General features: G+C 38.7%; 1 protein-coding gene and 1 long non-coding RNA gene across 6 annotated transcripts in view; one reads left to right on the plus strand and one right to left on the minus strand.

Annotated features, from left to right (window-relative positions):
- LOC147842882 (uncharacterized) overlaps positions 1 to 13628 on the minus strand; it is a 797275-nt gene that overhangs the window by 405225 nt on the left and 378422 nt on the right. The gene's annotated exons all lie outside the window — the stretch shown is intronic.
- Positions 1 to 13628, plus strand: part of gfpt1 (glutamine--fructose-6-phosphate transaminase 1) — a 121068-nt gene that overhangs the window by 32432 nt on the left and 75008 nt on the right. For all 5 annotated transcript variants that reach the window (XM_087263718.1, XM_087263721.1, XM_087263720.1 and 2 more), the window contains 3 exon segments: positions 45 to 142; positions 4548 to 4668; positions 4764 to 4921. In XM_087263718.1, the coding sequence (XP_087119844.1) occupies positions 45 to 142; positions 4548 to 4668; positions 4764 to 4921 (377 nt within the window).

Here is a 13628-nt window from a genome sequence, read left to right on the forward strand (position 1 = left end):
AGACAATAATGTGTGTGGTTGTGTGCATGTGTGTGTGTGTGCAGTGATTTTAGGAGGGCTGAAGGACCACATTAAAGAGATCCAGAGATGTCGAAGGCTCATCATGATCGCTTGTGGAACCAGTTACCATGCTGGAGTTGCAGTACGTACATCACAAAAAAACACACACAGGCCCACTTCTCTGCTGGCATTAGCTTGAGTTTTAAAAATGCTCACTGACGCCACATTCGTAGCTGTGTAGAAGCATTCAACAAAGGTGTAAATGCTAGTTATTATGACAATTATTTGTATACAGTTAAAAGTCAGAATTATTAGTTCTCCTGTATAAGTTTTACCTAATTTCTTTTTAATTGAAAGAAGATTTTTTCAACACATTTATAAACATAACAGTTTTAATAGCTCATTTCTAATAACTCATTTATTTTACCTTTACCATGATGACAGATACTAGATTTTCAAATTCGTAGTATACAGCTTAAAGTGACATTAAATGGCTTAATCAGGTTTATTAGGTTAAAGTTAGGGTATTTGGGCAAATCACAATACACACACACACATATGTATATATATATATATATATATATATATATATATATATATATTAAGGGTGGAGCCGAACCCGAATACGGTATTCGGAAAGGCACGAATAGCGTGTTTTTACGAATACTTGATTCGAACAAATACTTGAAAAATTATTTGTATTCGGGAGCAAGAAAAACACTATATCAAAAAGCAGCGTTTCCTCATGAGACCACAGTGCATGCCCGCGTGAGTGAGTGAGTGAGTGAGAAAGAGAGAGAGAGAGAGAGAGAGAGAGAGAGACACGCTCAGTGCAAAACGCGCCAAAGCCCGAAACTGAAAGCGAGACGTGACTGTTAAGGGACTGTTTCATATTGATTTATTAATCATTCTTACTGTTCAGTGATCGCAAACTGCCGTAGTTTATTAAAGACGCAAACCTCTCACTGCACGTCAGCTGCGCGCCTACAGCAGACCTCCTCATTCCTGCAGCACGAGGGCTTTATGATTGTTTATGCGCGCCAAAAGTGGCGGATCTGTCCGGTAAAATATCTGACTGCGTGTCACCGCATCCCTAAGGACTGTTTGGCGAAATATTTGACTGCATGTCACTGCATATCAAACGACTGTAACGATATAACTAGAGAAATCTCCACTGTGCCACTGTGCGTATGGCAAGCCGTTTTAGCATTTAAACCTTGTTGAGACTATCCATAAATATATTTAGAGATATCTCTAATTATATTTTGACTTGTCATAATTATAATTCAGATTGGAAATATCTGCAAATATATTATGATAGACTAGTCATATTCCTCCATTGACTTCCATTGAAAAATATTTGCAGATATCTCTAAATAAACAAACAAACAAACTTTGTGTCTTTTTTGTGGCTGGCAGATGATAATAGCAGGGCTGCATCTTTTAGTACTATATAGAATACTTTTGTTCTGCCAGATCTCCCAGGCAGGGTTTTATTTAGATTTATTTAGCTTATTTTTGGAATTCTGTCCATTGGAAAAAAGTTCTTTCAGAAGAAGAACAGTTTTTTGAAGTATTATTTGTTTTTATTCTGTCTATTCAGTGTCCTTAAACAAGAACGGTGGTGGTGGGGTTCATAATATTCACAATGGTATTTTATTAGTTGTTGGTTTAACCATGGATGAGATAATGGCTTCTATGTTATTTTATTTTCAATTACATTTCTTATCACATGTTCAAAAACAACAGCCAATATTGCATGTCTATAATTTATATAATGGGTATAATTAAACAATACTTTCACTATAACGTAAATTAGAAGTGTAATAGAAAAAATATATATTTCTGCGCCATTTTGAATTTTACTCGAATACAAATACAAATACAAATACAAATACTTTTCCCCCCTCAACAAATACAAATACAAATACAAATACCGGCTGCTCCGCACATCCCTAATATATATATATATATATATATATATATATATATATATATATATATATATATATATATATATATATAAAATATTATATTATATTTTTATTCCCCTTTTTATTTATTTTTTTTTTTTTAAATATTTCCTAAATGATGTTTGACAGAGTAAGGAAATTTTCACAGTATGTCTGATAATATATTTTCTTCTAGAAAAAGTCTTATTTGTTTTATTTCAGCTAGAATAAAAGCAGTTTTGAATTTTGTAAAAACTATTTTTGGGAGAAAATTATTAGCCCCTTTAAGCTCATTTTTTCCCCCGATAATCTACAGAACAAACCATCGTTATACAATATCTTGCCTAATTACCCTAACTTAACTAGGTTAATAAGGTGAACTAGGCAAGCCTTTAAATGTCACTTTAAGCTGTATAGAAGTGTCTTGAAAAATATCAAGTAAAATATTATTTACTGTCATCATGGCAAAGATAAAATAAATCAGTTATTAGAAATGAGTTTGTAAAACTATTATGCTTAGAGATGTGCTAAAACAATCTTCCCTCCATTAAACAGAAATTGGGGAAAGAAATAAACAGGGGCGCTAATAATTCAGGGGGCTAATAATTCTGACTTCAACTGTATATTGCTTAAGGGGTCTAATAATATTGAAACTACTTTTTTCTACCCGAAATAAAACAAATAAGACTTTCTCTTTTTGAAGTTTTGCACTACGCTGTTTAAATAGCGCCCGTAGACGTTCTGATCTAAAATAGGAGGGGAGTTAAGGTTCATTGCTGGCGCATTGCTATTTTGAGGAACTAGAATAGACTGTTTAATTAGACTAGCTGAGAGGAGGTCTAAAGTCCAGCGCACAGCGCGTTAGTTGTACGCCTCGCCTAAACATTGGTTAATACACACAGGATGTACAGCAATACACAAATATCTTTACAAATGAAAAATAATTAAAGGAGCGAAATATTGCAAAAAATATAATTTTCTACGTGAATATAAAAACCATATTTTCATGCCTTTTTCATCTCGGGGGGCTTTTTCAGTTTATTCATGACAATTTGCTTTTGTATAATGTTATTATTCGATGTAGTATTTTTATTATATGCATAATTATATTTGCTTCATTAAAAACAAGCTTAGATTTATCCACCTGTCAGGTTTTAGACCATATGGGGCACAGCATGTGTGTTTGGATATAACTCACTTCATTATTTTGAACACACTTCATTATTATTGTTCATTTATTTGAACAGAATTTAGAAATAGTTTTAAAACAAATCTTTGCGCTTAACAAACAAAATTAATTATGTAGGCTAATGGATGTCTGTGCGTACAACACGTTTCTATATCCACGAAAGAGAGTGAAAGAGAAAGTAAAGAATGAGGAGGCTCATCTCTCATTCAGTTTTTCCACTTACAAAGTCCGCCATGTAAATAGCAAATGCGCCATGGCGCAACGCGACTGACTTAACTATTTAACTCTGGGGGAGCTTTAGAATAAACATATTTTCCAAAAAAACAGAGGGTTTCTTAAGCATTTTCGTGGAAAATTTCTTGTTATAAAAAACCTTGGCCTAATATCATTGTTACAAGTTTATAATGTTTAAAAGGGATGCTGCAACATACAAAGTCTACTGATCTACTGGGACAAAGTGAGACAAATGTAATGTGTGCGACAGACCAAGGATGAGGCAGAAATAGATTCTGAATTTAAGCTTTTTACTCAATGGTTTGATGTAACAATGTAACAATAATAATGGAAAAAAAAGGAATAAACAATTACAATTTTTCTTTAAACAAAAACAATGAGTGTAAGTCAAATAAAAAAAATTAACAAAACAAAACAATCCTTAAGTCTAACGTCTAAAGCCTGGTTTATACTTCTGCGTCAAGTGACCGGCGTTACCCATGGCGCATGCAACGCGCGTAGCTGTGCATTTATACTTCTGCATGCTGTCTCTGTTGGTCTGCATTAACACTTCCGAAACGCTAGTGGGCAGTGAGGTGTAAATGTTCCTCTGTGTCGAGTTTCTTCGCTGCTGTTTTGTTTTTTCTGAACACTTCCTGAATGTACAAGTGGCTCAAACTCACTCATTTTGAGGCAGGAACCGGCGGACGTGCAACAACTTTAACTATGAGGTAAACAAAAAGCAAAACTTTCCATCTGGAGCTCCTTCACGGTACTCCACAATTGTAAACAGTCGCTCCATTGGGCTCTCGGTGCCGCCCAGACTCGTCAGTGCTACCAAGCTAACCAATCACAGAGCGTGCGCTATGCGTCGGTGCGACGTGTAGTTACATTTTTTGAGAGGTGCATGTCAGCTAAGCCGACGGCCATGGCATAAGGCTATATGTCAATGCGTAGGCTGCGCCATAGCATACGCGTGCGCTTGACGCAGAAGTATAAATCAGCCTTAAAATAGGCAACAAAAATAAATAATGAAATCAAATCCGATATCTTCAGTGTACACGACACCCGATCTAAACTCAACTATAAAATTACACAGCTGGCAGAACACACATCCTTATATACTTGAACAATTATTTTAAAATAATGTTTAATAAATCATAAATGCAATAACATTCCCGTTTCCTGCATAGACTCGTCAGGTGCTGGAAGAACTGACTGAACTTCCTGTCATGGTGGAGCTGGCCAGCGACTTCCTGGATCGAAACACACCCGTCTTCCGTGATGATGTGTGCTTTTTCATCAGCCAGTCAGGTTGGTTCGTGTGCATGAAGTTGTGAATGAAGTTTTGGATTTAGGGCAGGCATCTGATAGCTGGTGTGTGTGTGTGTGTGTGTGTGTGTGTTCAGGAGAGACTGCAGACACCCTGTTGGCTCTTCGCTACTGTAAAGAGAGAGGTGCCCTGACGGTCGGCATCACCAACACTGTGGGCAGCTCCATCTCCAGAGAAACAGACTGTGGCGTTCACATCAATGCTGGCCCAGAGATCGGTGTGGCTAGCACCAAGGTGGGTTCTGTTATTTAGGCCCCGTTTACACTAGTGCGCTTTAGTTTGAAAAAGGCGTTTTAGATCAAAAACGATCCGCGTCCACACTAACGTTTCACCTAGCGTTTCTAAACATATCTCCGTCCACACTACGCCACCAAAAACGTACATCATGTGACCATTCATGCACTCTGGGCATGCGCGTTCTAGTATAAACAGAAAGCATGCGTCACGCTCGGCATTTGGTTATTGTTAGTCAACAAACGCCGGTTAAACAATGAACGCGATGGCAAAGAAAGCAAGAGAGGTATTTTTGTGGACAGATGACGAGGGCGAGTTGTTACTAAACACAACAACTGAATAACAGCACAATCGCGCCTAAAGCAGACAATATTGCAAACAACGCTCCTATTTCTGTGTCCATGTTGTTGTTTACAGTGAACGCTGGTCTGCTGTCTTCCAGTAGCGTTAAAGGCATGTGTTATAGTCATGTGATAGGGGTTGGACGAATAAGGGAAGGATACGCAATGACACAAAAGCCCCAATCAGCTAACGAATCTCAGCAGTCCCGCCTCCGTTGTCAGATGTCTCCGTTTTCCCTCATCCACACTTAGACGAAGCAGCAGCGTTTTAGAATAAAAACGGCCTCTCCAGCGTTTCCAAAACGCTCCGTTTTCGGCGCTCGAAAACTCCGGTGTAGTGTGGACGGATGGCGTAATCGTAGCAAAACGTATGCCTTTTCAAACTAAAATGCATTGGTGTAAACGGGGCCTTAGCCTGTTTACTTTTAAGTACTTGTCAAACTTTTTTGCCTCATGCTGAGCAGTGTAAAGGGTTAGTTCACCCAAAAAGGAAAACATCTGTCAATGAATACTTTACATCATGTCGTTTTAAATATCTGAGCACACAAATGAAGATGTTTTAGGTGAATTCTGATAGATCCCTCATCCTCCAAACTGTTAACTACAGTTATTTTAGTTGTGCGTGCACACAAAAGTGTTCATTCACTCGGAAAAATCTACCTTCTGTCTCTTTTCCAAATGTCGACGACACTATTTTTGTCAGGTAGTGTACCTTTCTTTTCAAAAGTAAAAGAAAATCTCTTTTATATAAAACAAATATTAATAATTATCATGTATTGTGGGCTAGTAAAGCATAATACATCGGAAAACAAAAAGATGAAGACAGAAACCATTGTAAATTTTTTTTAAAAAGTATGGCAAAGGGTAGAAAGATTTGATCATATAAAATCCTGTACTGGATAGCTTTTGGATTCTTGCTCTTTGTTGAAAAGTAAAAGTATTTCAATTTTGTATCAGCTAAAAATGCAACTCTGTGTTCACATCAATTGCTAGAAAATGGATTTGATTGAATGTCCCATGGCGTCCACTGTCACTGTAACATTAGCGCAAATTTCTAATCAGCCAGTCACATGGCAGCAACTCAATGCATTTAGACGTGTAGACATGGTCAAGACGATCTGCTGCAGTTCAAACCGAGCATCAGAATGGAGAAGAAAGGGGATACAAGTGACTTTGAACGTGGCATGGTTGTTGGTGCCAGACGGGCTGGTCTGAGTATTTCAGAAACTGCTGATCTACTGGGATTTTCACGCACAACCATCTCTATGGTTTACAGAGAATGGTCAGAAAAAGACTAAATGTCCAGTGAGCGGCAGTTCTGTGGGCACAAATGCCTTGTTGATGTCGGAGGTCAGAGGAGAATGGCCAGACTGGTTCCTGCTGATAACAGGCAACAGTAACTCAAATAACCACTTGTTAAAACCGAGGTCTGCAGAAGAGCATGTCTGAACGCACAACACAGCCAACTATGAAGCGGATGGGCTACAGCAGCAGAAGACCACACCGGGTGCCGCTCCTGTCAGCTAAGAACAGGAAACTGAGGCTACAATTCACACAGGCTCACCAAAATCGGACAATAGAAGATTGGAGAAGCGTTGCCTGGTGTGATGAGTCTCCATTTCTGCTGTGACATTCGGATGGTCGGGTCAGAATTTGGTGTCAACAACATGAAAGCATGGATCCATCCTGCCTTGTATCAACGGTTTAGGCTAGTGGTGGTGGTGTAATGGTGTGGGGGATATTTTCTTTGCTCACTTTGGGTCCATTAGTACCAATTGAGCATCGTGTCAATGCCACAGCCTGCCTGAGTATTGCTGCTGAGCATGTCCATCATTTCATGATCACAGTGTACCCATCTTTTGATGGCTACTTCCAACAGTATAACGCGCCATGTCTTAAAGCGAGAATCATCACAGACTGGTTTCTTGAACATGACAGTGAGTTCACTGTACTCAAATGCCCTCCACAGTCACCAGAGCTCAATTCAATGGAGCACTATGGATGTGCAGCAGATAAATCTGCAGCAACTGCGTGATTCTATCATGTCAATATGGAGCAAAGTCTCTGAGGAATATATCCAGTATATTGTTGAATCTATGCCACAAAAAATTAAGGCAGTTCTGAAGGCAAAAGAGGGTTCAACTCAGTACTACTAATAAAGTGGCCGGTGAGTGTTTAATACATTCATAGCGACCGCTCACATTCTTAACACAACGTCATTAGTCTTGTATGTAACGTAAAAAAAATGTGTTTGGAATCACAAGCCCAAGGAGAGCAGCTGGATTTGGCTGCTTGAGAGATGTTAATACTGAGAGAAGAAATATGACACGCACAGTAGACTGCACTTTTCATTCACTTTCTCTGCCACTCTTTCTCTACCTCAACTTTCATGACTCTTTAGAAGAGAAATTGCTTGCGTTATGCTACTCATGTATAAAAGATAAGAGCGCTACAATTGATTTATGGAGAAGCTTCATTAGGATAAAAACATAGATGCCTGGAAGCTGAATAAAGTGATGTAATTGCCTATTAAAGTCATTCGCTACGGTGTAAAATAATGTGCCAGGACATCTGCCACAATCCTCCATTAGTGTTTTTTTTTTTCAGTCAGTTTAAAATGTTACAGACTGCCTCGGATAATGAAATGCAGGACTCTGCCCTAATTAGTTTGGTGGTTTATTCGTTTCTGTATTCGAGAATGATTGATGGATTATGATGCAGTTGTTATTTGAGGACTCCCAAAGGTGGTAAACGATCAGGTGTTCTGTAGTTTTAAAAGTGGAGTGAAGGTTAGAGCTATAAAGAATATAAATTAAAAGACTTATAGTTTTGAATCGTATAACAAACTGTTTATAACGTCATAAGAACGTTTTAAAGTCAGTTTGAAATCTAAATTGACCTCAACGAATGGCTCCTTCAAGTCTAGGTCATACCTGGCATGAATTCCCGCTTTTGAGCCAAACATATCCATCCATATATCAATACAAATATCCATCCATCTATCAGTCCATCAATCCATCCATCTATCTATCAATGCATCAATGCCTCAATCCATCAATATTCATCCAGCAATCCATTAATACGAACCTCCATCCAAACATCAATAAAAACGTCCACACAAACATCCATCCATCCATCAATACAAACTTCCATGTAAACATCCATCCATCACTACAAACTTGCATCCATCCATCAATACAAACTTGCATCCATCCATCCATCCATGCATCACTTCAAACTTGCATCCATCCATCACTACAAACATACATTCATCCATCAAAACAAACCTCCATCCAAACATCCATCCATCAATGTAAACATCCATCCATCACTACAAACTTGCATCCATCCATGCATCACTACAAACTTGCATCCATCCATCACTACAAACTTACATTCATCCATCAAAACAAACCTCCATCCAAACATCCAACCATCAATACAAACCTCCATCCAAACATTAAAAAAACATCCTCACAAACATTCATCCATCCATCAATACAAACTTCCATGCAAAGATCCATCCATCACTATAAACTTGCATTCATCCATCACTACAAACTTGCATCCATCCATTCATCACTACAAACTTGCATCCATCCAACCATCCATCACTACAAACTTGCATCCATCCATCCATCACTACAAACTTGCATCAATCCATCAATACAAACCTCCATTCAAACATCAATAGCAACGTCCACACAAACATCCATCCATCCATTGATACTAACTTTCATTCAATTCAATTTTTTTCAATTCAGCTTTATTTGTATAGCGCTTTTACAATGTAGATTGTGTCAAAGCAGCTTCACATAAATGGTCATAGTAATTGGAACAGTGTGGTTCAGGTTTTAGTGTTTAAGTTCAGTTCAGTTCAGTTTAGCTCAGTTCAGTGTGATTTAATCATTACTGAGAGTTCAAACACTGAAGAGCAAATTCAACGATGCGTAGCTCTACCAATCCTGAACCATGCGAGGCAGTGGCGACAGCGGAGAGGGAAAAAAAACTTCACTTTCATACAAACTTCCATACAAACATCCATCCATCAATACAAACTTTCATCCAAATAACAATCCATCACTGAAAACTTACATCCACCCATCAATACAAACCTCAAAACCATCAATACAAACCAACCATCCATAAAAACTTCTGTACAAACAAACATCCATCCATCAATACAATCTTCCATCCAAACATCTATCCAAACCTCCATCAATAAAAATCTTTGTCCAAGGATCCATCCATCAACACAAAGATCCACTTAAACCCCCATCCATCAATACAAACCTCAATCCGAACATCCATTCATCGATACAAACTTTCATCCAAACCTCCATTCGTCCATCCATCAATACAAACCTCCATTCAAACATCAATAAAAACTTGCGCACAAACATCCGTCCATCCATCAATACAAACTTCCATATAAACTTCCATACATCAATACAAACTTTTATCCAAACATCCATCCATCACTACAAACTTCCATACAAATATGCAACCGTCCATCCATCAATACAAACCTCCATCCAAACATCCAACCATCAATATAGACTTTCATCCAAACATCCTACCATCAATACAAACCTCCATCCAAACATCCAACCATCAATATAAGCTTCCATACAAAAATCCAACAATCAATACAGACTTCCATACAAATATGCATCCGTCCATCCATTAATACAAACCTCCATCCAAACATCCAACCATCAATACAGACTTTCATCCAAACATCCTAACTTCAATACAAACTTCCATTCAAACATCCAATTGTCAATACAATCATCTATCCTAGGGGTGGCCAATCCTGTTCCTGGAGAGCCACCTTCCTGCAGATTTCAGTTGCTACCCATATGAAACACACCTGAACCAATTAATTAGGACCTGAACACCACGTGATAATTACAGGCAGGTGTGTTTGAAATGGGTTGCAACTGAAATCTGCAGGAAGGTTGGCCACCCCTGATCTATCCAAACATGTGTCCAAACATCCATCCAAATATATATCCAAACCTTCCTCCATCAACAAAAACCTCGGTCCAAACATCCGTCCATCAATACAAAAAACCATCCAAATATCCATCCATCTGTAAAGCATCTATCCAAACATTCATCCAGACATCCATCCATCCAAACCTCCATTCATCAATCCAAACCATTCATCCATAGTTTCTTAATATAGAAGATTCATCCAAATAAGCAACATTCAAATATATAAACAAAAATAAGGTGTGAGATTCAAGGAATCCCCTATCTTTACTATATCATGTTACAAATTTGATTCTCAGTTTTATTAAATATTTAGTCATGACGTTATTAAAAGATAATCTCATGCCTGTTGAATCAGTACATCCAAGATCCTTGAGCAATGTTCATCTTCTCACAGGCTCCAAATCTATCCAAGTTAAATATTCATGATGCTTTAATAATGTCATGCTAGGAAGTGGAAATAATGTATATTGCAACCATCATATATTGATGTATTGAAGTTTAGTGGTGTAAGTTTTCAACCTCTATGGAAACAATCAAATTCCACGAACACAAATTTGACGCCCGTGTAAAATGATGGCCTGTTTAAGACGAATTGTCATCAAAATGATTTCTCGGCCTCAAAGAAATACCCTTTGGAGATATTAAGAACAATCCTGGTCAATCTGAAAGCTGTTTCCCCAACTGGATCTCTCATCACAAAGAGAACGACTGAATTTCTCATCTATTCATCAATAAAAGTAGAAATGCATCCATCCATTCTTCTTTTATCCTCCTACTTTTTGGTTCCAGATTCATGTTTTTCCAGATCAGGGGCATCAAATCACTAAATGTCCACTTCATAATAATACCCCCTAAACATACTCAATCATCCTCAAGTTAAGTTATCCTGACTTTTTGTTTGCTGTCAATTTTACCCGTAAACCATTTTCGTTTTAAATGTCAGGAGAATCGTTGAATTTCTCCACAAATGCAGGCTGTTATTTTCAGTCCACCCATGTCTGCATAGCACTAGAGCGGTCCCTCGGGGGAACTTCTAGACCCACACCCTCCCTGAACTATTTGGAGATTTGTGCTCCTGGGTTTCCAGATCGCAGCTGTAGTGAATTGAATTGCAACTGCAAACTGGAAAAAGTAAAGTTATAAGTTAGCGGAGAAAACAACTCATCTTTCTGATGCCTTTTTTCCTGACTCTAAAGACAAATGTTTAAAGTATTGTAAATGTAAGTGAGTGTGAGGGTTAAGTATTAGACTGGCAACTTTGAAGTTCATTTTTATGGTAGACTAAAACAAATTTTTCGATTTTTGGACACAAGATGGTAAGGTCGACTTCTTCGTTCAACCCAATCAAACATCTTTGCAGTCAGCAGTTTTCAGACAATAGACACCCTCCAATTGTTCCTTCCACTTTGCCAAAATACATCAGTTGCAACACCACTTACAGCCAGTTAGCTCATGCCAGTTTTATCAGCCGCTGTATTTGATGTAGATGCGACCTTTTGCTTTGTTTGTCTGAATTTTGCAAGTTTTCCTGTCCCACGACAACACTTTTGTTTCCAAAATATTCCTGCTGTGGCAAGCTTTGATTCATTTATGATTTCATACTTGCAAAATCAGTGCTCCTCTAAATTCTTTCCAGGCACTTCTCTTATAGTGGTAGTCCAGCTTTCCACTGGTATTTTTGCTTGTTTGCATAGAGTGTGTCAAACTTTGTTCCTGGAGGGCCGCATCTCTTCACAATCTACCATTGACTCTTATTAAACACATCAAGGCTGGGTTTCCTTATAACAATGCAAGAGCCCCTATTATGAGTCTTCAAAATGACCTTCCACGTAGTGTGTAACACAGCTATAAGTGAAGTGAAATATCCAGCTAGCCTTGCTGAAAATCCAGCTTAAACCAGCCTAGGCTGGTTGGCTGGTTTTAGCTGGTTGACCAGGCTGGTTTTAGAGGGGTTTTGGCCATTTCCAGACTGGTTTCCAGCCATTTCCAGCCTCGTCTTAGCTGGTCAGGCTGGAAAATGACCAGCTAAATCCAGCTAAACCAGCTTGACCAGCCTGGTTTAAGCCGGACATAGCTGGTTTTGGCTGGGCTTCCAGCCTGGCTAGGCTGGTCAAGCTGGTTTTAGCTGGTCATCTCCCAGCCTGACCAGCTAAGACAAAGCTGGAAATGGCTGGAAACCAGCCTGGAAGTGGCCAAAACCCCTCTAAAACCAGCCTAGTCGACCAGCTAAAACCAGCCAACCAGCCTATGCTGGTTTAAGCTGTTTTTTTCAGTAGGGAAGACTTAAATCGGAAGGTGGACAGTGTTTAAAACTATTAATTCATCTATAAAAGAGTAGGTTTGGGGGTGAGGTGTCTGAATAACACCGTTGAGAACCGGGTTTTGTGTACTGTGGTGTTAGTAACTACTATGACGCATGTTTCGGGTGGCCACTGCGATCGGATCCTATACCAATGTTGGCAACTCAGGGGTTTCACAGAACGTACCAAAATGCCTGGGGGGTGGTTGACATTACGGGAGTTTTCCGGGATAAATAACAATATGGGTGGGTGGCTGGAGATGGTTCTGAAATACGGGAGACTCCCTGAAAAAAACTCACGCATACACTATACACTCTGACTACTTTAATATTGTTGATTAAGCTGTGGTGGACATTTCGCTCTGTCTCTTGCTGAATGCCGACAACCAATCGCAACAGGCTGTAATCGGTCCAATCAGCGCAGATTAGCAGCTTCACGCTAAGGAGGGGATTGGGAAAAAAATTAATCGCTGAACTTTTTATATGGGAGTTGCTGGGATAATTAGGTAAAAATAAATGCATATTATAAGACAATGAAAGTCTTTTTGACCATGCATGCATATCAGCCTGTTGTTGAGGAATCTTAAAACCAAAATATGACCCTTTTCATTGTATAATAGGGGGTCTTTAGGAGCGTTCTGTATTTTCAGCATTACAAACACTTGGTGCATCGCCAACATGATAGTGCAAGAACTTGTTCATTGTGCTACTTAGGAGTCTTCTTTTTCCAAAGTGCTGAATTATAACCTTATATGGAGCCTTATTCTGAACATTTAACTCAGTCATCGTCTCTTGTTGATTAGCAATCAAGGCTAGTCTATATAAAACACCTAACCGCACACTGAAACCCAAAACAGAAGGATAGGGGAAGGTCTAATGAGTAGAAATGTGATTGGGCCCAAGTATTGCACCTTTATTTTAATAGCCAGTAGGTATTATGTCTGCATTCGAAACCATACTTTATTCAGGGTTTTGATTCCAAATGAAGCTCTATGTCATGGGCGACCAACCCTGTTCCGGGAGATCTATTTTCCTGCTGATTTCAGCTCCAACTCTGATCAAACAC

This window comes from Danio rerio, chromosome 8 (genome assembly GCF_052040795.2).
Source record: "Danio rerio strain M-AB ecotype USA chromosome 8, GRCz13ab, whole genome shotgun sequence".
Classification (NCBI taxonomy): Eukaryota; Metazoa; Chordata; class Actinopteri; order Cypriniformes; family Danionidae; genus Danio; species Danio rerio.